The sequence below is a fragment of the Mastigoproctus giganteus genome, chromosome 3, assembly GCF_048544385.1.
Source record: "Mastigoproctus giganteus isolate SK-2022 chromosome 3, ASM4854438v1, whole genome shotgun sequence".
NCBI lineage: Eukaryota > Metazoa > Arthropoda > Arachnida > Uropygi > Thelyphonidae > Mastigoproctus > Mastigoproctus giganteus.
This window is the reverse complement of record NC_143577.1, coordinates 153657785-153681460: the sequence shown is the minus strand read 5'-3', so window position 1 is coordinate 153681460 and position 23676 is coordinate 153657785. Positions and strand designations below refer to the sequence as shown.

The window sequence follows — 23676 nt, the reverse complement described above, 5'->3', positions numbered from 1 at the left end:
TCTTTCTCTAAAAAAGAACTGTGCCATAATTAATCTCGGTTCCTTAAGGAAAATGAATAGTTAAAAAATCCCGTGTCCTGCCTGACACCAGCAAAACGAAAAAAGAAAATAGCTAACTTTGCAGAAATAAATTTCAAAGAAATGTAAAACAAAAGAAAATCAATCACTTACTACCCTCCTAAAGGAGGTTCCCCACAACGGGGTAACCTCAGCTGAAAGGACCGCCGCTAACCTCTTGATACGATCGGACACTTTCCTCAAACTTCTGAACGAGTAGAACACCAATGAACGAAACAATTCACAAACTAGCCTCTAGACATGTTTCAAGGCTATTGGCCTATCATCAGTGGGTGGGCAGATACCCTGGTATTGCAGACATTGATGACCCAGTTGTGAAGATAATCACACAATATGAGAGATGCCAAAAGGTGTATATGACAATATTTAAAATAATTATATGCACAAGGCATAATACATTAAGAGTTTAATATCTATATAATATCGGTGTGTAGATACACCATAGACAACTCTTAAGAAACTACAAAGTAGTTTTGTAGGCATCGTACCGTAAACCACGTACAGTTTAGTGAGCTATATGCATATTTTGTTTTTAGGAAAATTATCTTGAAGGACTTCTGCTATCATACAGACTTAACCATTGACAGTTTTCAAGCCATGCAGACTAGAATTCGGAAAATAATTGAAGCTATAGAGGGAGAGGATGAATATAAGGAGTTTGTTTATAAGCATAAGTAAGTATCAAATTATAAATGCCTTCTTTTTTTATTTCTTTCTGTGTGAATAAATACTTTTATAAGTTGAATTGGAGATAATTTAGAGTAATTCCATGTCAGTTCACACTGAAGGCTGACAACCTGACTGCTTTAAGTTTTGTAGAACTTTACGATTGCTAGGGATCAGGAGTTACTTATATATGCCAAATTATAGCTCTGTAAGTGAAACAGGCTGAAAGTTATGACTTAAATTTGGTGGGGGGGATATTTATTTATTTTTTTGTTTTGATACTTCACTAAGTTTCAAATCTACATATCTCATTCTCTAATTAGCATAGAGATTTGCAAAGTATGTAAGGTGACCAGACACCCTATTTTTTTGGCATTGTCCTCATTTTGGGTATAATGTTCTGTTGTACCCAAAAAAAAAAAAAAAAGTTTAAGGGATGCTGTTTCCGCCTGATTTTCATTCGGAGCTATTTTTCTGAACTAAATATATGCAGTTAAAATTGATAATATATAATCTTTTCATGTAGCATGGCAATTAAAATTATTGTAATAAATTGCAACGTGTGCCTCTTGTATCTAATAATGTGAGGATGTTGTAATAAAGCATCAATGTGAATTGTTTGTTCTGCTCACTTATTAGCAATGGCAAATGATGCAAGCTTATACAGCATCAGCCAAAAAAAAAAGACACCTCCCATTTCACCTATTCATTCCCCTCCAATAGTTTGTCTAGTTCTTCCTTGAATTTATTTAAGATATCAGCTTCCACAACAACAGATGGAAATTTGTTCCAGCAATCAATCACCTGCTGGTTAAAGGCAAACTTCTGCACATCTATTCTGCAACCATCCTTCCTCAGTTTGAATTTGTGCTCCCTTCTGTGTGTTCTGAACAAGAGGAAGAATCTCATCAGCATTGAGCTTGCTCAATCGATTCAAAGCATTCATTTGCACCTCAGTCAGATCACCTCGCTGGTGCCTAGTCTCCAGACACTGTAATATGCAAAACTTAAGCCTTTCTTCATAAGAGCAACCCTTTGTTCCATTCACTAATCTTGTTGCCCTTCTCTGTACTCATTCCAGCAGCTCTACATCCTTCTTGAAATGAGGCCTCCAGACCTGTATACAGTACTCAAGGTGTGGCCTGACCATTGCTGCTAGAAATATTCCTATATATCATTGACAAGACACCATGAGCTACTCTTGCAGCCTGTCTGCACTGCTCAGAGAACTTCATATCTGCCTGCACAATTACACCCAGGTCCCTTTCATTCTCTACCACTGTCAGTGTAGTACCACACCGTTGATACGTTGCTCTGGGGTTGCTGTTTCCCATATGTAGTACTTTACATTTGTCAATGTTAAACTTCATTTACCAACTCTCAGCCCATCTGCTCAACCTTTCCAGATCCTGTTGCAGCAGCATAGCGTCAGTAGTGTCCTTAACAACCCTGCCAACCTTTGTATTGTTTGCAAACTTGGACATTAAGCTTGATATACCATCATCAATATCATTTATAAATACAGAAAACAATAATGCACCCAACACTGAACCTTGAGGGACTCCACTAATAAAATTAGTCCACGATGAGCAGAGTCCATTGATTACCACTCTGTCTTCTCGTCCTCAACCATCCCTTTATCCATAGCAGCAGTTTGCCTCCAATGCCACACTGCTCCAATTTGTGCAGCAGTCTTCCATGTGCCACAGTATCAAAAGCCTTTCTAAGATCCAAATATATAATATCAAAATTATTCCCTGCATCCAGTTCTTTTGTGACTGCGTCATAGTATCCAATCAAATTGGTCAGGCAAGACTTTCCCTTAACAAAACCATGCTGTGTCCGAGCTATAACTGAAGTCTTGTCTAGATGATCCTGCAGTGCTTCTTTAACCAGTGCCTCCATTAATTTTCCTGGAACAGAAGTTAAACTCACAGGTCTATTATTAATCGTGTCAGTCTTTAATTACTTCGATCCTCCTTTGTGAATTGGGGTCACATTTGCACATCTCCAGTCTATGGGTACCTACTCTGAGTCCAAAGAAGCTCTCATAATTATGGCTAAGGGTTTGCTTACTTCCTTTGCTGCTTCCTTTAATATAACTGGATAGATCTCATCCACCCCAGGTGTCTTTTTTATGTTTATCCTCAACAATTTGTCCTCCACTTTCCTCTCAGTTATTACAAAATCATCTAGCTCACTGCCAGAGTTTACTTCACCTCTGGTATTCCCCATCCTGAATAACTCCTAATGTGTGAATGTAGATGCAAAATACTTGTTTAGTTTGTTAGCCACCTGAGCAAGATCCTCAACTGTTGAACCATCAATATCCAGTGGACCAATCTGATTCATCCTTTTCCTTCTAGAGTTTACATAGGTAAAGAACTCTTTTTCTGTTTTTCTTTGCATCCTTGGCCAAGGATTTCTCATAATCTGCCTTTGCCTGCCTAATCTCCTTTGTGACTTGGTTACAGACCAGCTTATATCTATCATAGGCTTCCATGTCACCCATTAATTTATATGTATCCCATGCATTTTTCTTCTCTGCCATGTGTCTCATTAGTTCATCTGACATCTATTTAGGCCTAAATCTTGAACAATATTTCTTAGTTGGTATGTAAAGCTTAGTAGCTTCCAAGATAAGTTCTTTGAATGCTTCCCATTTTGAATTTGCTGTTGGTAACAACATCAGTTGGTCCCACTGTATAGAATTTAAATACTGTCTCAGACCATCATAGTCATCTTTACGAAAGCAAAAACCCTTCCCTTTACCCCTGATGGTAGTTACCTCTTTGAGTAAATCCCACTTCAGCACACTGTGATCACTGCCACCTAGTGGTTCCTTTACCTGCAGATTCTTAATGCATGAAGAATCACTACTGATAATCAGATCAAGAGTATTACTCCCTCTAGTTGCCTCCCGAACATGCTGATGTAGAAAACAATCATCCAATAAATCCACAAAAGCCTTGCTAGTGTGTGAGTGACCAATCCACAAATTCCAGTCAATATCTGGGAAATTAAAATCCCACATTATAAGACTGTCTGATTTACTGGCCCACTCTATTTCCCTGTACAGTTTCTTATTATACTCATCAGAGTCATTAGGCCTATATCACACCCCTACTTTCAATTTTGAGCTCCCAATGCTTATGTCACACCAAACTGACTCGACACTGCACTGTCCAGCGATGTCGACTGGCTTCATTTCCTTGGATTTTGTGTTTCTTAACTAATAGCATAACCCCTCCTACCTTCCTATCCTGTCTATCCTTTCTGTACGCATTGTACTCCCCAAATTCCAGTTTTGCATTGCTTATATCTGTGTGACACCACGTCTCTGATATCCCAACAATATTTGCCTTTGATGTTTTGAGCAATACCTCAAATTCATCAAATTTATTTACCTCTATCAGCACACTGTGATCACTGCCACTTAGTGGTTCCTTTATCTGCAGATTCTTAATGCATGAAGAATCACTACTGATAATCAGATCAAGAGTATTACTCCCTCTAGTTGCTTCCCGAACATGCTGATGTAGAAAACAATCATCCATTACATCCACAAAAGCCTTGCTAGTGTGTGAGTGACCAACCCAGTAGTTCCAGTCAATATCTGGGAAATTAAAATCCCCCATTATAAGACTCATTGATTTACTGGCCCACTCTATTTCCCTGTACAGTGCCTTATTATGCTCATCAGGGTCATTAGGCCTATATCTCCATTTCTACTTCTAAAATGGTCAAACGACTTTGCTCAGGAGATCTCCTTGTAGAAACATTGAACCTGAAGCAAATGACCTTTGGCGACCTTCTCATTTTTGTAATCCCACACAGAACTTTAAACACCTCAAAAGGGGCCATTTCGGAATGATACCTCCTTAATGTTCCAGAGGATGAAATTGCTGAAGAACGTAAGGCAGAACGTGTGATCAGTACTAAAAAAAAAATAATGACCAAATAGGATAGTGTCCTTACACCCACAAGAAATGTTATCCTTACCTTTAACACTCCAAATCTCCCTGCATCAGTTAAAGCTGGCTACCCTTCATCTAAGATCCGATCATACATTCCAAATCCATTTAGATGCTTTAAATGCCAGAAGTATGGTCATTCTCAAACAGCATGTCAAGGCAAGCCCATTTGTCCCTCGAGTGTCTCTCCGAACCACTCCTAAACTGAATGCACAGCAGTAACACCAAAGTGTCCCAACTGCCAGGGAAGTTGGGACACTTTTCTTACCCATCTTCCAACCATCATGGAAGATGGTATGAAAATACTGAAGTACAAGGTAGAGAAAAATGTCCCATACCAAGAAGCATGAAAACAGATATTAAACTCGATGCCTTCCAAATCATATTCTAATGCGGTTAAAAACATTAAAGAATTTTCAGCACAGACATATTACAATTCCTCCTAAATTATCTCTTGCCCAATGGGCAAGATCAATCCTCACAGATGGTGAGACACTGACAGCAACAAAGGCCAAAAGTACATCACATTCTAATAATACAAAGCCATCCAAGCCACAACAAGATAATGCTCCCAAGTTAGGAACGCTAACAAAGGAGAAAGATGTAAATTTTACACAAGAAAAGATTCTTGGATTAAGTTTGCATCCGCTATCACCAAATATGCTGATACCTGACTGATTTGGAAAATAAGCTAAAAAAATCAACCAGGAATCACTACCAGTTTCTCTTGTGATTCTTGGTTGTAATGGACAGAATATATCATCTCCCAAAAAAAATTGGAAATGCCTTTGCAGAATTTGTTTTCCCAAGTATTTGCAGTGGGTGCATATGATAAAGCCTTTAAAAATACTAAAGCAATAGGTGAGAAATGTAAAATAAACTTTAACACTAATCATTCACTACTATATAATCAACCATTTACTATGTTGGTGTTAAAACTTCTTAATTAGCTCAGTTAACAATGCACGCCATCCTGATGGCATATGTTATCTCACATTGCAAAAGTTAAAAGAAAACACCCTTAGTTTTCAATCGTTTTTCTGTTTTTTCTTTAGCCGAATCCTCTCAGAAAATTACTACTTGAGTACTTCTTGCCACTGAGGTGTACTGGCTTTTTTCCATGCCAGAAAAAGGCTAGACACATTCATAGAATTACTGACCAATTTCTCTAACTAGCAGTCTCAAAAAAACATTAGACAAAATGATTTGCAACTGTTCACTGTAGTTTGTAGCACTGTTCTCAGTGCTACAGTTCTTGCCATCAGAATAAACAAAATGACAAAGAACATTCCTGCTTTACTGTAGAACAATACTTGTATGCTGATGACCTATCTCATGCCAGTTCCAAAACATGACAGTTGCAATGTGTAATCAATAAAATATAGCAATAGATGTCACAGAATGGCTTTCACCTCTCTTAGAAAGAAAACTATTGCAGCATATTTTTGTAAAAAAATGCAGGTTATATCCCGAACCTGAATTATGACTGAGTATGCATCCTATAATGCTCTGACATCGTCTCTTTCATAGGCCTAACCTAGATGGTAAGCCTGACTCTGTGGAACACAAAATAAAGATCTAAACTATCTGCCAGAAAAAGATAAATATACCTTAAAAGTAATATTGGCCATGGGTGTCTCACTGATAGCTACTCCTACTTCCACTTGCTACCATATTTGATCTCAACTGAACTACTCGACTTATCTCTTGTATCTGGTTCTGCTAGAAAGAGCGCCCTTGATTGACTTAACCTAATTCGTCATTGTGCTTTACCAGATAGTTCTTGGAGAGTTCCAGACATCTCTTGTTCAGAGTTTATACATAGAAAGAGATGAACCAAATCATCTTTGGAGAAAATTACTGCCCTTAATTTATGTGGAAAAATACAGAGCCAACTAGCTCATCCCATATGGCCATATCTCTGTGACCCAGACACCCCCTGTAGCCAGGTGGGAAGGAGCAGCAGTGCGTAGCACACGCTTCTTGATTAGACCGGGGTTCAAGCCCATCACCACCAAATACGGAGGATGTTCTCTGGGATATGCGTTGATCATTCCACCGCATATCCCAGAGCAATATGGCCTTAGTTGCTAATGCTCCTAAAAACCAAATAACAAACAAACAAAACAAACTCTGTTTCCCGAAGTTAAAATGAACTATAGTAATAAGCCTAGAGAAAATAAGCCTGCAGGAGTAAGGTGCAACAGCTAATAGAACAGTGGAATATTCAGCTATATAAAATATTCCAAAAAACTTCTGAATCAGACCCTCCATGAGCTGTAAGCTCGCCATCTTGTGAGATGACTGTTTTTGTAAATGGGTAAAGTGATCCATAGCATATATGAATATCAAACAACTTCACATGCTGCATGTAATATCAAACTCCCATTGCATGCAGATATATATATATATATATATATATATATATATATATATGGATTGATTTAAACAGGAATGACTATAGGTGAATCAGCGGTCTTTCCTACTTTCACCATATCTACATCACTCCCAGTACAATGCAGCATGTACACTGTTGAACTGTACACAATTAAATTAGCCCATTGATCATATTAATGCTTCTTTTACTCTACAGATCATAATTTATACAGACTTCTTGAGCGCATTGACTGCATTACAATGCAAATCCTTCCCATCCTGTTATGGAACAAATCTGACCCTGGTTGATTCAGCATGATGCAGCATTTCCCACTCAGTAAAATCATCTTGGTTCTGAGACACACTGGAATTCTAGGAAATGAAAATGCAGGTGAAGCTGCCGAACACTCCATCAGCCAGGACCTCTGCTTGCATGTACTATGCAAGCACAAGTTCTGTATAAAGATTATAAACCTCTTATCCAACAAGCATGCCACAATCAATGGAAGAAGCTATGGCAGTCTTCGGACAAACAATAAGCTGTTACAGCTTAAATATGAATCACAACTGTGAAACTCCAGTTTTTGGAAAAATTTACATGAAGTTGTGAGCCGACCGGGCTAGCCGGGTGGGTAAAGTGCCTACCTAGCAACCCAAAGGTCGCGGGTTCGAATCCCGCCTCGGGCTTGGATCAAAGTACTGCAAAAAAAAAAAAAAAAAAAAAAAAAAAAACGTTGGGAGGTGCATTATGGCCACAGAAGCCGATGCGCCAATAACTACTACAAAAAAAAAAAAAAAACATGAGTTGTTCTTGCTAGAACATGGATTGTCCAGAACAGACCCATCTAGGCATATTTTTCTGCTTATGAGGAAGATCCACAGTGTGTACACTGCCATGCCTTGTTAACTGTAAAACACATCCTTATAGACTGCCCTCATTACTCCTTGACAGGATTGCAGCCATTGAATCTTTATTGACATTATTTGAACTGTTAATGTTGCATCATATCATAGGAAACTGCTAATTTGACAGAATTCTACAGTTTTTAAAACAAATTCACTTATATAATCACTTTTAATTATCTTCTTATATTGGTTTCTACCAGTAAGATAGTGAACAGCAGCAATATGGTCATTGCAACCCTTGAACCATTAAATTCTATTAACAACAGCATCTTATGCGATAAAGTTGTGTGTTAAATGCAAGTGGGCTACAACCTGGGAAGTATGTTTGATTGGCTTTCTCAAATGTAATGTAGTATAGCCAACTTGTTATTCCTGTTATTACTAGTTCTGGAACTAGCTAGCAATGGTGTTGTTGGGGGGTGAGGATGAGAGAGGTGGGGAACGATAGTGTTAGGAATAGATCTGATGAAACTGGGGATGGGAAGTGGATGAAGAAAGTTAGTATTAATAATGACAGATGATGCAAAGAAGCAAACTTTATAGCATTGGCCAAAAAAAAAAAAAAAATCACACATCACCTGTAGGAATCCATCCCCTCTGATAATCATGCCTTGCAGCCCAAGTAACCTTGACACAAATCGAAACAGCACACATTGCCCTTTTAAGAAGCTTTAGAAAATATCATAATTTTTTGTTTTTTCTTTTCAGATCTCCTCCTTTTTCAAGAACACTATTCCATTTTGATAGACTGATGTTAGAGGATCATACAGGCTCACTGAAAGTAGATCAGTTAACTGTAGATGATTTTACATATGATATTCTCAAAGAGAGGTAAAAAAAAAATATATATATATATATATATAATATTGATAAAAATAAGATGTAATGAAATTTCTGAAAGTGTAAGCAAACAAGAAAAGGTGTTAAAAATATTAAACTGGGTTATGGATCCCGGGTACTACTAGTTATATCAGAAAAAAACGGCAAACATAATGAAATATAGACGAATATATTGTTATCAGTGTATTAGGTGGAGGTGCTGAACTGTCAGGTGTAATTACCATGGAAAAATTGAGAACACATGCAAGGTAAAAACAGAATACCTGAAATAAAATAAAATTAAGGTTTAACATAAAAATAAATGATAGTACCTAAAGCCGTGGGTACTATCATAGACCTAACCAACTTAAAAATGGTACTAAACGAGATTTTTTCAACAACTACAAACATATTCTTGGTTGTAATCCAGTTTATTGGAACAACCTCATTAATCTTTGCATTTCCAACAATTATATTTTTGATGGCAAATCTATATACTTCCAAACCAAAGGTACCCCCATGGGTAACCCTGCTAGCTGTGTCTTAGCTAACCTATATCGTTACTGGTCTGAGACCGCTCTACCCTCAGACATAAAGCTTTACAGATATATTGATGACTTGTTAGTATTCAGCTACCCTATGTTTAAACAGGACTTCTCTGGTATTTACCCTTCAGAACTTACTCTGGAGGAAACTAATAATAATGACCTTTCAGCCAATTACTTAGACTTAGATATAAAAATCAACAGCCCTCATACCACAATCAACATATATAATAAAAGAGATGCATTCAGCTTCAATGTAGTCAGTCTTACCCATTGGCACATTTCTAAAAAAGTTTATGTAAACAATTCTCTCCCAATGCATCAGAATTGCAACAATATGCAATAGCAATAGTCTCTTTTCTGACAACATCAAACACTCCATAATAAATTGCTTTGCAATAAGTAGTTGTTTCCTCTACCATCATTTCAATAAAGCATTAAACATTATAAAATTTAAAAAGCTTATATACTACAACTTTGATTTAAACAACATATTTACAATCTGACATTTTACTTTCAAGCCTGTACATAATGTATAGTTTTATATCCCCAAGACTCTGTCATGTCTCACTATGTAGAAAGCTTGTACCTATGGATTGTCTACTGATGGGGTATTGTGTTTTTTTGTTTAGTTTTGTCTACTTTATTATTTTTTCCTTCTTGTTACATTTCTTCAATATTTCTCGTGCACAATTAGGCTGGCTGAAAGCAATATCAAGATGCTATTCTTGTACTATCGCTACTTTTTTCTTCTTTAACAAAGTTTAGTGTCTTTTCTACACTGCTTTGCTAATTTTTGTTTCTCCCTATGCTGGCACTTTGCCTCATATGTTTAATTGCTTACTTCCCCATCACACGGGTACGGTTCACTTTGACGACTTCACCCCTCCACTCAGGTTTACTTCAACTGACATAAATACACCATACAGTGAACTTTCTGTTTTCTTCTTTGGTCTCCGATTGTTCAGCTTATTCAACATTTACCTGTCCATGCATGCAATAAGTTTTCTTTTTTTGCCTTCTTTTGGATTTCATTCATTTTTTTCTTTTTACAGGAATCTATCAGCATTATTTTAGCTTTTTAGCTTTACTTTATTTATTTATTTATATTTATTATTTTATATATTCTTTAATTTTAATCCTTCCTTTTGGTCTCTGTCGGTTGGCTATGATGTATATGTATGCATTCTTTTCAACGTGAACATCATAACAGAAATGGCTCCTCCGTAGCCAGGTGGGCAGGAGCAGCAGTGCGTAGCACACGCTTGATTAGACCGGGGTTCGAGCCCGTGCCCACCAAATACGGAGGATGCGGAAAGGTCAGTGAATGACAACCACATATCCCTGGAGCAATATGGCCATAGTTGCTAATGCTCTTAAAAACCAAATAACATAACATAACATAACAGAAACCCGGCTTACTGTGGTGGCTCCTATGATTTTTGCTGCTAAACCTTTTGATGAAGTAGTTCTAGATGAAGTTCTAGGCTTTGGGTACTATCATTTATTTTTATGTTAAACCTTAATTTTATTTTATTTCAGGTATTCTGTTTTTCCCTTGCACGTGTTCTCAATTTTTCCATTGTAATTACGCCTGACAGTTCAGCATGTCCACATAATACACTGATAACAATATATTTGTGTGTATATATATATATATATATATATATATATATATATATATAGAGAGAGAATCGTACAGGGTGTGAATAAGGTCCTTGTGTATTTTAAGACTGCAATAAAAGTGGGATAAGAACAATCTGTAAAATTCTCTAGAAAGGCAATTCTAGTTTTTCTATATAAAAATAATTGCATAATTTACTCTAATTCTGTTTTTTTTTTTTTTTTTTTTTAATTTTTTAAGATAATCTACCTTACCAAAAGTGGCTTAATAGAGGGGTAAGTGAACTGTGTCGTCTGACTAGCAGAGCTTAAGGCCATATTGATGGTTAGAAGAAAATCAATGACACATTAGGGGGCTTTGCCCTCTGCTCGCTACGCTCGCTTCTTTTGATAAAATGAAATGAAATACTTACAGAAGCTTTCGACTCTGTGTGTGTCTCTTCCTCAACTATGAACACATAAATACGTTACTATATCTGTATAATATCGGTGTAGATACACCATTGACAACTCTTCAAGAAAAACTACGATCGTAGTGTGAAAGGCATCATTTCATATGTATCTGATATTGTGCTTATCCTTCACAACGAATTTCCCATGTATTGCGCTAAAATAAGTAATGCTTCACTAATAGAGAAGACTATTGTCACTTATTCTCGGTGGGCACCTCCACCACCCAGATGGCACCATTTCAAAGCTAGTTGGCTTTTCATCGGTGAGTGCCTTGTTGCACTTAGTTTATTTAAATAAATAAGTTACATATGGAAATCAAGAATGCTACCGTGTGGTCATGTTGGATAAACGTAGCGGTGACCACGATTAAACAGAAGTTGGTTTTACCACAGTAAAACAATCTTTTGTTACATATTTTTGTATTTGTAACGTATTACCACGTAACCCACATCTTTCTTCTTCCATTGGCTGAATAAATATCATTAGGAGGAAAATTATTTTAATGTATAGAAAGTTTATGCAAAGGAAGCATTGCACAGAAATTCAATTTCAAACTGGATGAAGAAGCTTAAAGAGGATGGTTTCATTAGTGATAAGCTTCCAACTGGAAAGTCTGGATTAAATGTAAAGACTCTGAAATCTGTCGGGGAAGCTTTTCAGCAAAGTCCCCAAAAATCACTATGACAACCATCTCTGGAACTTGGTATTCCTAAAGTAAGAGTGCACAACATCCTTAGAGTGGAATTACCCATGACCTTACAAGATTCAATTACATCAGATGTTGCTGGAAAAAGACTACCATGTGAGATCAATTTTCTGTCATGGGTGTAATACTTTTACTGACAATGTGGGAGAACTTGTTCAATGTACCATAATTTTCGGAATGTTGAAAAAATCAACATTCCGACATCCCCCAGCATTTCAAAAATTCCTGTGTAATGGTTGAAAATTAAAAGTTTGAAATTCATTGCTAAAAGTGAAAGCTGAGCACTAAATTTTGTGCTCAGCTGTAAACCAGTACAAATCTTAAAATTTTATGAAGTGTTTATTCATATATATATAAACTAACATCCACACAAGCAAAAAATAAATAAAACTGTGTGACAAGTCTATAAGCAAATGCCAAGTATTCATGTCTCTTTACATTTATGGTACTTGTTGGTTGACTGCTTAAGAATGGCTGGTCGTATGCATTGCATCATGCTTCTTGGGTGCATTTTGAACGTGTATGTGAGTGTTATGAAATAACACTCCTGTTGCTGTTTTATGTATATATGCATTGAGGCAGTGAACATGTTAATGAAAATGCATCTTATCTCTTGACAATATAATTTTTAGTGATGAAAAAATGTTTCACATTAGTGGCAAAGTTAACTGCCATAATTACCATGTTTGGGGGACAAGAAACTAAAAGAAGTCTGAGAACATGAAAGGATTTCCCCTAAAGTCAATGCCTGATGTGTCTAGGAAAAACACACATAATTGTGTACGAGAGTATCCTGTGCGGACGTACATTTTTTCCGCTCCTGGAACAGAGAAGTTTTTTCTGATTTATTTTCTGTTTTATTAGCTTAAATTGGCATATTAACTTATTTTCTAGAGTAGTTTTATATTCTTATTTACGATACTTAGATTAAAGTAACTTAGATAGAGATTTTGTAGGTATTACTTAGTATCGGAAAGGGTATCAAATCCATGTGTTTACCGTTCATAAATAGCCGCCATTGTTACGCGATACAAAATATCTCGAAATAGATAGCATAAGCTTAATATAGATAGTATAGTACATAATATTGTCAATTAATCAGAAAATTAATCTTGTTGAACTTCATTGTCAATTAAATTGTACTTTTAACTATACATATACCGACTTGGGTTACATAACATAAATAATTAGAAAAAATAAATAACACTTAACTTGATACGGAAGTTATATAAAGGGATTTCATAGATAACACTTGATACTGAAACATAAATATAGCGTTATAACTGTGTCGAGATATAAGTTTAGGGTTTTAATTTTAGCATTAGCATTAGTAGAGGCATTTGATGCAAGAAAGCAAGCTTATGCAGCATCAGCCAAAAAAAAAAAAAAAAAAAAACCCACTTCCACTTCACCCCTCTGTTCATTCAAAATACCTGTCCAGCTGAGCCTTAAACTTATTTAGGCTATCAACCTCCACCACAAGGGATGGAAGTCTGTTCCACCAACCAACCACCCGCTGGCTAAAGGCAAATTTCCGCACGTCTATCCTACATCTGTCTTTCCTCAATTTGAATTTATGCCCTCTCAGGTGATTTTTCTGAGCTAGAGGAAGAATCCCATCAGCATTGAGCATGCTTAAACCATTCAAGGCTTTATACACCTCTATCAGATCACCTCGCTGGTGCCTAGTCTCCAGACACTGTAATTTGCAAAACTTAAGCCTTTCTTCGTAAGAGCACCCCTTTGTTCCATTCACTAATCTTGTTGCCCTTCTCTGTACTCGTTCCAGCAGCTCTACATCCTTCTTGAAATGAGGCCTCCAGACCTGTATACAGTACTCTAGGTGTGGCCTGACCATCGCCTTATACAATGGAATAATCACCTCCTTATCCCTGCTGGAAAAATTCCTGTATATCATTGACAATACTCCATGAGCTACTCTTGCAGCCCGTCTGCACTGCTCAGAGAACTTCATATCTGCCTGCACAACCACTCCCAAGTCCCTTTCATTCTCTACCACTGTCAGTGTAGTACCACAGAGTTGATACGTTGCTCTGGGGTTGCTGTTTCCCATGTGTAGTACTTTACATTTGTCAATGTTAAACTTCATTTGCCACCTCTCAGCCCATCTGCTCAACCTTTCCAGATCCTGTTGCAGCAGCATAGTGTCAGTAGTGTCCTTGACAACCCTGCCAACCTTTGTATCGTCTGCAAACTTGGACATTAAGACCGATATACCATCATCAATATCATTTATAAATACAGAAAACAATAATGGACCCAACACTGAGCCCTGAGGGACTCCACTAATAACATCAGTCCACGATGAGCAGTGTCCATTGATTACCACTCTCTGTCTTCTCCCCCTCAACCACCCCTTTATCCATAGCAGCAATTTGCCTCCAATGTCACACTGCTTTGTGTAGCAGTCTTCCATGTGCAACAGTATCAAAAGCCTTTCTAAGATCCAAGTATATAATATCAAAGTTATTCCCTGCATCCAGTTCTTTTGTGACTGCATCATAGTATCCAATCAAGTTGGTCAGGCAAGACTTCCCCTTAACAAAACCATGCTGTGTCTGAGCTATAACTGAAGTCTTGTCTAAATGATCCTGCAGTGCTTCTTTAACCAGTGCCTCCATTAATTTTCCTGGAATGGAAGTTAAGCTCACAGGTCTATAATTACTTGTGTCAGCCTTTGATCCTCCTTTGTGAATTGGGGTCACATTTGCACATTTCCAGTCTATGGGTACCTCCCCTGAGTCCAAGGAAGCTCTCATAATTATGGCTAAGGGTTTGCTTACTTCCTTTGCTGCCTCCTTTAATATAACTGGATAGATCCCATCCACCCCGGGTGCCTTTCTTGTGTTTATCTTCAACAATTTCTCCTCCACTTTATTCCCAGTTATTTCAAGATTCTGTAGCTTACTGCTAGAGTTGAATACACCTCTGGCATTCCCCTCGCTGAATAACTCCTCATGTGTGAATGTCGATGCAAAATATTCATTTAGTTTGTTAGCTACCTGAGCAGGATCATCAACAGTTGACCCATCAATATCAAGTGCTATCGAGGCAGTGTTAGGTGGGTCGGAAAACTGCTAGCTTGGGGGGAGACAAAGACCAATAGATTGACAGTAGCTACTGGCAGAGGTGAAAGAGATTCTTGCACTGCTTCTATTAGAATGTGCAGAAGCCTGAAAAACAAGATGCATGGTATTTCAGAGACTGCTGGGAGCCATTGCGGTACAAGTAAACACATGGGTTGTGTTAGGGTAGCTAAGAATAGAAACAGGTGCAGGTATACTTGCTTGTACACCAATGCTAGGAGTTTAGTAAATAAATTTGATGAATTTGAGGTATTGCTCAAAACATTGAAGGCAGATATTGTTGGGATATCAGAGACGTGGTGTCACACAGATATAAGGGATGCAGAACTGCAATTTGGGGAGTACAACGTCTACAGAAAGGATAGACAGGATAGGAAGGGGGGAGGGGTTATGCTATTAGTTAAGAAACACATAAAAACCAAGGAAGTGAAGCCAGTCGACATCGCTGGACAGTGCAGTGTTGAGTCAGTTTGGTGTGCAGTCAGATATGAAGTTTTCTGAGCAGTGCAGACAGGCTGCTAGGGCGGGTCATGGGGTTTTGTCAATGATATATAGGAATTTTGCTAGCAGGGAAAAGGAGGTGATTGTCCCTCTGTATAAGGCAATGGTCAGGCCACGCCTTAAGTACTGCGTACAGGTCTGGAGGCCTCATTTTAGGAAGGATGTAGATTTGCTTGAGCGTGTACAGAGAAGAGCAACACGATTGGTGAGGGGAATGAAGGGATTCTCTTACCAAGAGAGGCTTAAGTTCTGCAAATTGCAGTGGCTGGAGACTAGGCACCTGCGCGGTGATCTGATTGAGGTCTATAAGGCCTTGAATGGGGGCTGAATTCTGATGGGATCCTTCCACTTGTTCAGATTACCAACCTACGGGGACATAAGTTCAAATTAAGAAAGGACAGATGTAGAATAGATGTGCGGAAATTTGCCTTTAGCCAGCGGGTGGTTAATTGCTGGAACAAACTTCCATCTGTCGTTGTAGAAGTTGATAGGTTAAATAAATTTAAGGAGGAACTGGACAGGCATTTGGAGGGAATGGTGTGATTTTTTTTATTTTTTTTTATTTATTTATTTATTATTATTTTTTTTTTATTTTTTTTTTTTTGGCTGATGCTGCATAAGCTCGTACACTTGCTTTCTTGCATCATGTGCCACTACTACTACTACTACTAGATCAAAATTGAGAGTAGGAGTGTGCTATAGGCCTAATGACTCTGATAAGTATAATAAGAAACTGTACAGGGAAATAGAGTGGGCCAGTAAATCAGAGAGTCTTATAATGGGAGATTTTAATTTCCCAGATATTGACTGGAATTTGGGGACTGGTTATTCACACACTAGCAGGGCTTTTGTGGATTTATTGGATGATTGTTTTCTACATCAGCATGTACGGGAGGCAACTAGAGGGAGTAATACTCTTGATTTGATTATCAGCAGTGATTCTTCATGCATTAAGAATCTGCAGATAAATGAACCACTAGGTGGCAGTGATCACAGTGTGCTGAAGTGGGATTTACTCAAAGAGGTAACTACCATTAGGGGTAAAGGGAAGGGTTATTGCTTCCTTAAAGGCGACTACGATGAACTGAGACAGTATTTAAATTCTATACAGTGGGACCAACTGATGATGTTACCAACAGCAAATTCAAAATGGGAAGCATTCAAAGAACTTATCTTGGAAGCTACTAGGCTTTACATACCAACTAAGAAATATTGTTCAAGTTTTAGGCCAAAATGGATGTCAGATGAACTAATGAGGCATATGACAGAGAAGAAAAATGCATGGGATACATACAAATTAACACATGACACAGAAGCCTATGATAGATACAAGTTGATATGCAACCAAGTTACAAAGGAGGATAGGCAGGCGAAGGCAGATTACGAGAAATCCTTGGCAAGGGATGCAAAGAAAAACAGCAAAGAGTTCTTTACTTATGTAAACTCTAGAAGGAAGGGGATGAATCAGATTGGTCCACTTGATATTGATGGGTCAACTGTTGATGATCCTGCTCAGGTAGCTAACAAACTAAATGAATATTTTGCATCGACATTCACACATGAGGAGTTATTCAGCGAGGGGAATGCCAGAGGTGTATTCAACTCTAGCAGTAAGCTACAGAATCTTGAAATAACTGGGAGTAAAGTGGAGGAGAAACTGTTGAAGATAAACACAAGAAAGGCACCCGGGGTGGATGGGATCTATCCAGTTATATTAAAGGAGGCAGCTAAGGAAGTAAGCAAACCCTTAGCCATAATTATGAGAGCTTCCTTGGACTCAGGGGAGGTACCCATAGACTGGAAATGTGCAAATGTGACCCCAATTCACAAAGGAGGATCAAAGGCTGACACAAGTAATTATAGACCTGTGAGCTTAACTTCTCTTCCAGGAAAATTAATGGAGGCACTGGTTAAAGAAGCACTGCAGGATCATTTAGACAAGACTTCAGTTATAGCTCAGACACAGCATGGTTTTGTTAAGGGGAAGTCTTGCCTGACCAACTTGATTGGATACTATGATGCAGTCACAAAAGAACTGGATGCAGGGAATAACTTTGATATTATATACTTGGATCTTAGAAAGGCTTTTGATACTGTTGCACATGGAAGACTGCTACACAAAGCAGTGTGACATTGGAGGCAAATTGCTGCTATGGATAAAGGGGTGGTTGAGGGGGAGAAGACAGAGAGTGGTAATCAATGGACACTGCTCATCGTGGACTGATGTTATTAGTGGAGTCCCTCAGGGCTCAGTGTTGGGTCCATTATTGTTTTCTGTATTTATAAATGATATTGATGATGGTATATCTGGCTTCATGTCCAAGTTTGCAGACGATACAAAGGTTGGCAGGGTTGTCAAGGACACTACTGACACTATGCTGCTGCAACAGGATCAGGAAAGGTTGAGCAGATGGGCTGAGAGGTGGCAAATGAAGTTTAACATTGACAAATGTAAAGTACTACACATGTTAAACAGCAACCCCAGAGCAACGTATCAACTCTGTGGTACTACACTGACAGTGGTAGAGAATGAAAGGGACTTGGGGGTGGTTGTGCAAGCAGATATGAAGTTCTCTGAGCAGTGCAGACGGGCTGCAAGAGTAGCTCATGGAGTATTGTCAATGATATACAGGAATTTTTCCAGCAGGGATAAGGAGGTGATTATTCCATTGTATAAGGCGATGGTCAGGCCACACCTAGAGTACTGTATACAGGTCTGGAGGCCTCATTTCAAGAAGGATGTAGAGCTGCTGGAACGAGTACAGAGAAGGGCAACAAGATTAGTGAATGGAACAAAGGGGTGCTCTTACGAAGAAAGGCTTAAGTTTTGCAAATTACAGTGTCTGGAGACTAGGCACCAGCGAGGTGATCTGATAGAGGTGTATAAAGCCTTGAATGGTTTAAGCATGCTCAATGCTGATGGGATTCTTCCTCTAGCTCAGAAAAATCACCTGAGAGGGCATAAATTCAAATTGAGGAAAGACAGATGTTAGGATAGACGTGCGGAAATTTGCCTTTAGCCAGCGGGTGGTTGGTTGGTGGAACAGACTTCCATCCCTTGTGGTGGAGGTTGATAGCCTAAATAAGTTTAAGGCTCAGCTGGACAGGTATTTTGAACGAACAGAGAGGTGAAGTGGAAGTGGGTTTTTTTTTTTTTTTTTTTTTTTGGCTGATGCTGCATAAGCTTGCTTTCTTGCATCAAATGCCTCTACTAATGCTAATGCTAAGTGGACCAATCTGATTCATCCCCTTCCTTCTAGAGTTTACATAAGTAAAGAACTCTTTGCTGTTTTTCTTTGCATCCCTTGCCAAGGATTTCTCGTAATCTGCCTTCGCCTGCCTAACCTCCTTTGTAACTTGGTTGCATATCAACTTTTTTCTATCATAGGCTTCTGTGTCATGTGTTAATTTGTATGTATCCCATGCATTTTTCTTTTCTGCCATGCATTTTGTACTGAAATTGAAATTTTATTGAAATTAAATCGAAATCATGACTCTGACCAGAGCAGCAAACCAAAAGACTCAAGCTAATGGGAGTGCTGTGGCTCAGGGGTTCGATTCCCGCCTCGGGCTTGGATCAAAGTACTGCAAAAACCTTGGGAGGTGCAATATGGCCACAGAAGCCGATGCGCCAACAACTACCAAATCAAAAAAAAAAAAAAAAAAAAGGAGTGTGCTATAGGCCTAATGACTCTGATGAGTATAATAAGAAACTGTACGGGGAAATAGAGTGGGCCAGTAAATCAGAGAGTCTTATAATGGGGGATTTTAATTTCCCAGATATTGACTGGAATTTGGGGGCTGGTCACTCACACACTAGCAAGGCTTTTGTGGATTTATTGGATGATTGTTTTCTACATCAGCATGTTTAGGAGGCAACTAGAGGGAGTAATACTCTTCATTTGATTATCAGTAGTGATTCTTCATGCATTAAGAATCTGCAGGTAAATGAACCACTAGGTGGCAGTGATCACAGTGTGCTGAAGTGGGATTTACTCAAAGAGGTAACTACCATTAGGGGTAAAGGGAAGGGTTATTGCTTTCGTAAAGGCGACTACGATGGACTGAGACAGTATTTAAATTCTATACAGTGGGACCAACTGATGATGTTACCAACAGCAAATTCAAAATGGGAAGCATTCAAAGGACTTATCTTGGAAGCTACTAGGCTTTACATACCAACTAAGAAATATTGTTCAAGGTTTAGGCCTAAGTGGATGTCAGATGAACTAATGAGACATATGGCAGAGAAGAAAAATGCATGGGATACATACAAATTAACACGTGACACAGAAGCCTATGATAGATACAAGTTGATCTGTAACCAAGTTACAAAGGAGGTTAGGCAGGCGAAGGAAGATTACGAGAAATCTTTGGCAAGGGATGCAAAGAAAAACAGCAAAGAGTTCTTTACTTATGTAAACTCTAGAAGGAAGGGGATGAATCAGATTGGTCCCCTTGATATCGATGGGTCAACTGTTGATGATCCTGCTCAGGTAGCTAACAAACTGAATGAATATTTTGCATCGACATTCACACAAGAGGATTTATTCAGCGAGGGGAATGACAGAGGTGTATTCAACTCTGGCTGTAAGCTAGAGAATCTTGTAATAACTGAGAGTAAAGTGGAGGAGAAATTGTTGAAGAAAAATACAAGAAAGGCACCTGGGGTGGATGGGATCTATCCAGTTATATTAAAGGAAGTAAGCAAACCCTTAGCCATAATTATGAGAGCTTCCTTGGACTCAGGGGAAGTACCCATGGACTGGAGATGTGCAAATGTGACCCCAATTCACAAAGGAGGATCAAAGGGCGACACAAGTAATTATAGACCTGTTAGTTTAACTTCTGTTCCTGGAAAATTAATGGAGGCACTGGTTAAAGAAGCGCTGCAGGATCATCTAGACAAGACTTCAGTTATAGCTCAGACACAGCATGGTTTTGTTAAGGGGAAGTCTTGCCTGACCAATTTGATTGGATACTATGATGCAATCACAAAAGAACTGGATGCAGGGAATAACTTTGATATTATATACTTGGACCTTAGAAAGGCTTTTGATACTGTTGCACATGGAAGACTGCTGCACAAATTGGAGCAGTGTGGCATTGGAAGCAAATTGCTGCTATGGATAAAGGGGTGGTTGAGGGGGAGAAGACAGAGAGTGGTAATCAATGGACACTGCTCATCATGGACTAATGTTATTAGTGGAGTCCCTCAGGGTTCAGTATTGGGTCCATTATTGTTTTCTGTATTTATAAATGATATTGATGATGGTATATCAGGCTTAATGTCCAAGTTTGCAGACGACACGAAGGTTGGCAGGGTTGTCAAGGACACTACTGACACTATGCTACTGCAACAGGATCTGGAAAGGTTGAGCAGATGGGCTGAGAGGTGGCAAATGAAGTTTAACATTGACAAATGTAAAGTACTACATATGGGAAACAGCAACCCCAGAGCAACGTATCAACGGTGTGGTACTACACTGACAGTGGTAGAGAATGAAAGGGACCTGGGGTGGTTGTGGAGGCAGATATGAAGTTTTCTGAGCAGTGCAGACGGGCTGCAAGAGTAGCTCATGGTGTATTGTCGATGATTATAGGAAAATATATATAGGAATTATAGAAAAAATATATAGGAATTTTTCTAGCAGGGATAAGGAGGTGATTATTCCCTTGTATAAGGCAATGGTCAGACCGCACCTAGAGTACTGTATACAGGTCTGGAGGCCTCATTTCAACAAGGATGTAGAGATGCTGGAACGAGTACAGAGAAGGGTAACAAGATTAGTGAATGGAACAAAGGGGTGCTCTTACGAAGAAAGGCTTACATTTTGCAAATTACAGTGTCTGGAGACTAGGCACCAGCGAGGTGATCTGATAGAGGTGTATAAAGCCTTGAATGGTTTGAGCATGCTCAATGCTGATGGGATTCTTCCTCTTGCTCAGAATAATCACCTGAGAGGGCATAAATTCAAATTGAGGAAAGACAGATGTAGGATAGACGTGAGGAAATTTGCCTTTAGCCAGCTGGTGGTTGGTTGCTTGAATAGACTTCCATCCCTTGTTGTGGAAGTTGATAGCCTAAATAAGTTTAAAGCTCAGCTGGGCAGGTATTTCGAACGAACAGAGGGGTGAAGTGGAAGTGGTTATTTTTTATTTATTTATTTGTTTTTTTTTTTTTTTTTTTGTTTTTTTGGCTGATGCTGCATAAGCTTGCTTTCTTGCATCAAATGCCTCTACTAATGCTAATTGGTACTTTCTCTTTTTTGAAAAAACAACAGTGGTTAATGGTGATGATTATCTTACAGGGCTTCAGGATTTTTTTATTTTTGAATTGAGACAATTAAGAATCGAAGCCAATATGGTTTTTCAGCAGGATCGAGCACCTTGCCACTCCTCTCAGAATCTTTCACAATTTTTAAACAAAATTTTCTCAAACAGATGGTTTGTAAGAGGTGTACAACTGGGAGAAATCAAGCAAGCTGCCCAAATGCTTGGGCAGCTTGCTTGATTTCTGGCAATTGTACTTTTTTCTATAGGGAATTGTAAAATGTGGCTTACCCCTTAAAATCCTTCTCTTTAAATGATTTTCATACCAAGATCTGAAATGCAATTAATGACATAACTGAAACACAACTGGAGAATCTGTTTATTGAATTGAAAAATCATACTATACTTTGTTTCATTAATGATGGAAGTTATGTTGAATGTTAACATTCTTATGATTATGCACCCCAAAATCTATAATAACGTACCTTTCCAATGAATTTTATGGATTGTTTTTATCTTATATAGAACCTTGTTGCAGTTTTAAAGTGCACAAGGACTTTGTGGACGCCTTATGCGAGATGCTATTAATATTACCTATGGACACTTTATGGCTGAATGCTATAAATATTCCTTTATTTTTTAGCATGCTTTCTTTGTCATTCTTTTGAGCAACTGACAATATTATTTTCATTGTAATATATGGTTTCATTATTATTAACTTAAGTTTTCTTACTATAGCCAGTGGATTGAAATTTCCTAAAAGTAGCAAATTAGTTCCATTTCACAGTTCCAATTATGAGCTATTTCAACTTTTTTGTTCTAAGGAAAGGAAGCTGAAAAATTGTGAGATCTACAGGATGTTAATAATGGGAAAATATGTCATATGAATAAGCAAAGAGGAGGGTTAGGGAGGAATAATATTACCTATATGACGAAATAAGAAGGGTAATTAGAGGTGAGAAAGAATAGGAGGGATCCTTATTCTTCACTTATCCATACAGCATCATTTCCCAATACAGTCAGTCCTCGTATAACTTGTATTTACACTACATGAATTCGATCATACACAATTTATAAATACGAAACAATGTTGCATATAACATGAACTGAATTTGCTTATGCGATTCACCTTTGTGTTTACAAGAAATGGCAGTCTAACACAGTGGAATCAGCCCCATTGAACGTTATTCGTTTTTTTATGTGATTGAAGATTTCATGGAAGGGAAAACACATTTCACCATAATAACATAAAAACCCACAGAATTCCAGCTATCAGTATTATCACATTTTCTATTCTACTAGCAGGAATCCCCCAATAAACCAGAAACTGCAAATTGTTTTTATTGTTTTATGGTAGTGACCTCCAGAAATGTGCTTTAGTAAGATATGAGGTGATAGTGTGTTTCTGCCTTTACTGAATTGTTTATTCAGTTGCTACATGCACACTGTGCTGTTTATGTGTATCAAGCTTGCCGCCTCATTTTTGTTCTTTTTATACTTGTGATCTATTCCCTAAAATGAGTAAAATACTTGAAAAAAAAGCGTGAAAAGGAAGCATCCTTGTGAGGATACTACAGGTTCAGAGAGAAAAATAACAGCAATATCGATAGAGGAAAAATACGAATTTGTGAAATGCTTTGAGTGGAATG

General features: G+C 38.1%; 1 protein-coding gene across 1 annotated transcript in view; it reads left to right on the top strand.

The window, feature by feature from the left end:
• The window catches only part of FER (tyrosine-protein kinase Fer), a 298771-nt gene that overhangs the window by 48577 nt on the left and 226518 nt on the right, over positions 1–23676 (top strand). Inside the window, exons 5-6 of the mRNA XM_090370126.1 lie at positions 615–752; positions 8709–8831. Coding sequence (XP_090226252.1) covers positions 615–752; positions 8709–8831 — 261 coding nt within the window. The remainder of the gene's footprint in view (positions 1–614; positions 753–8708; positions 8832–23676) is intronic.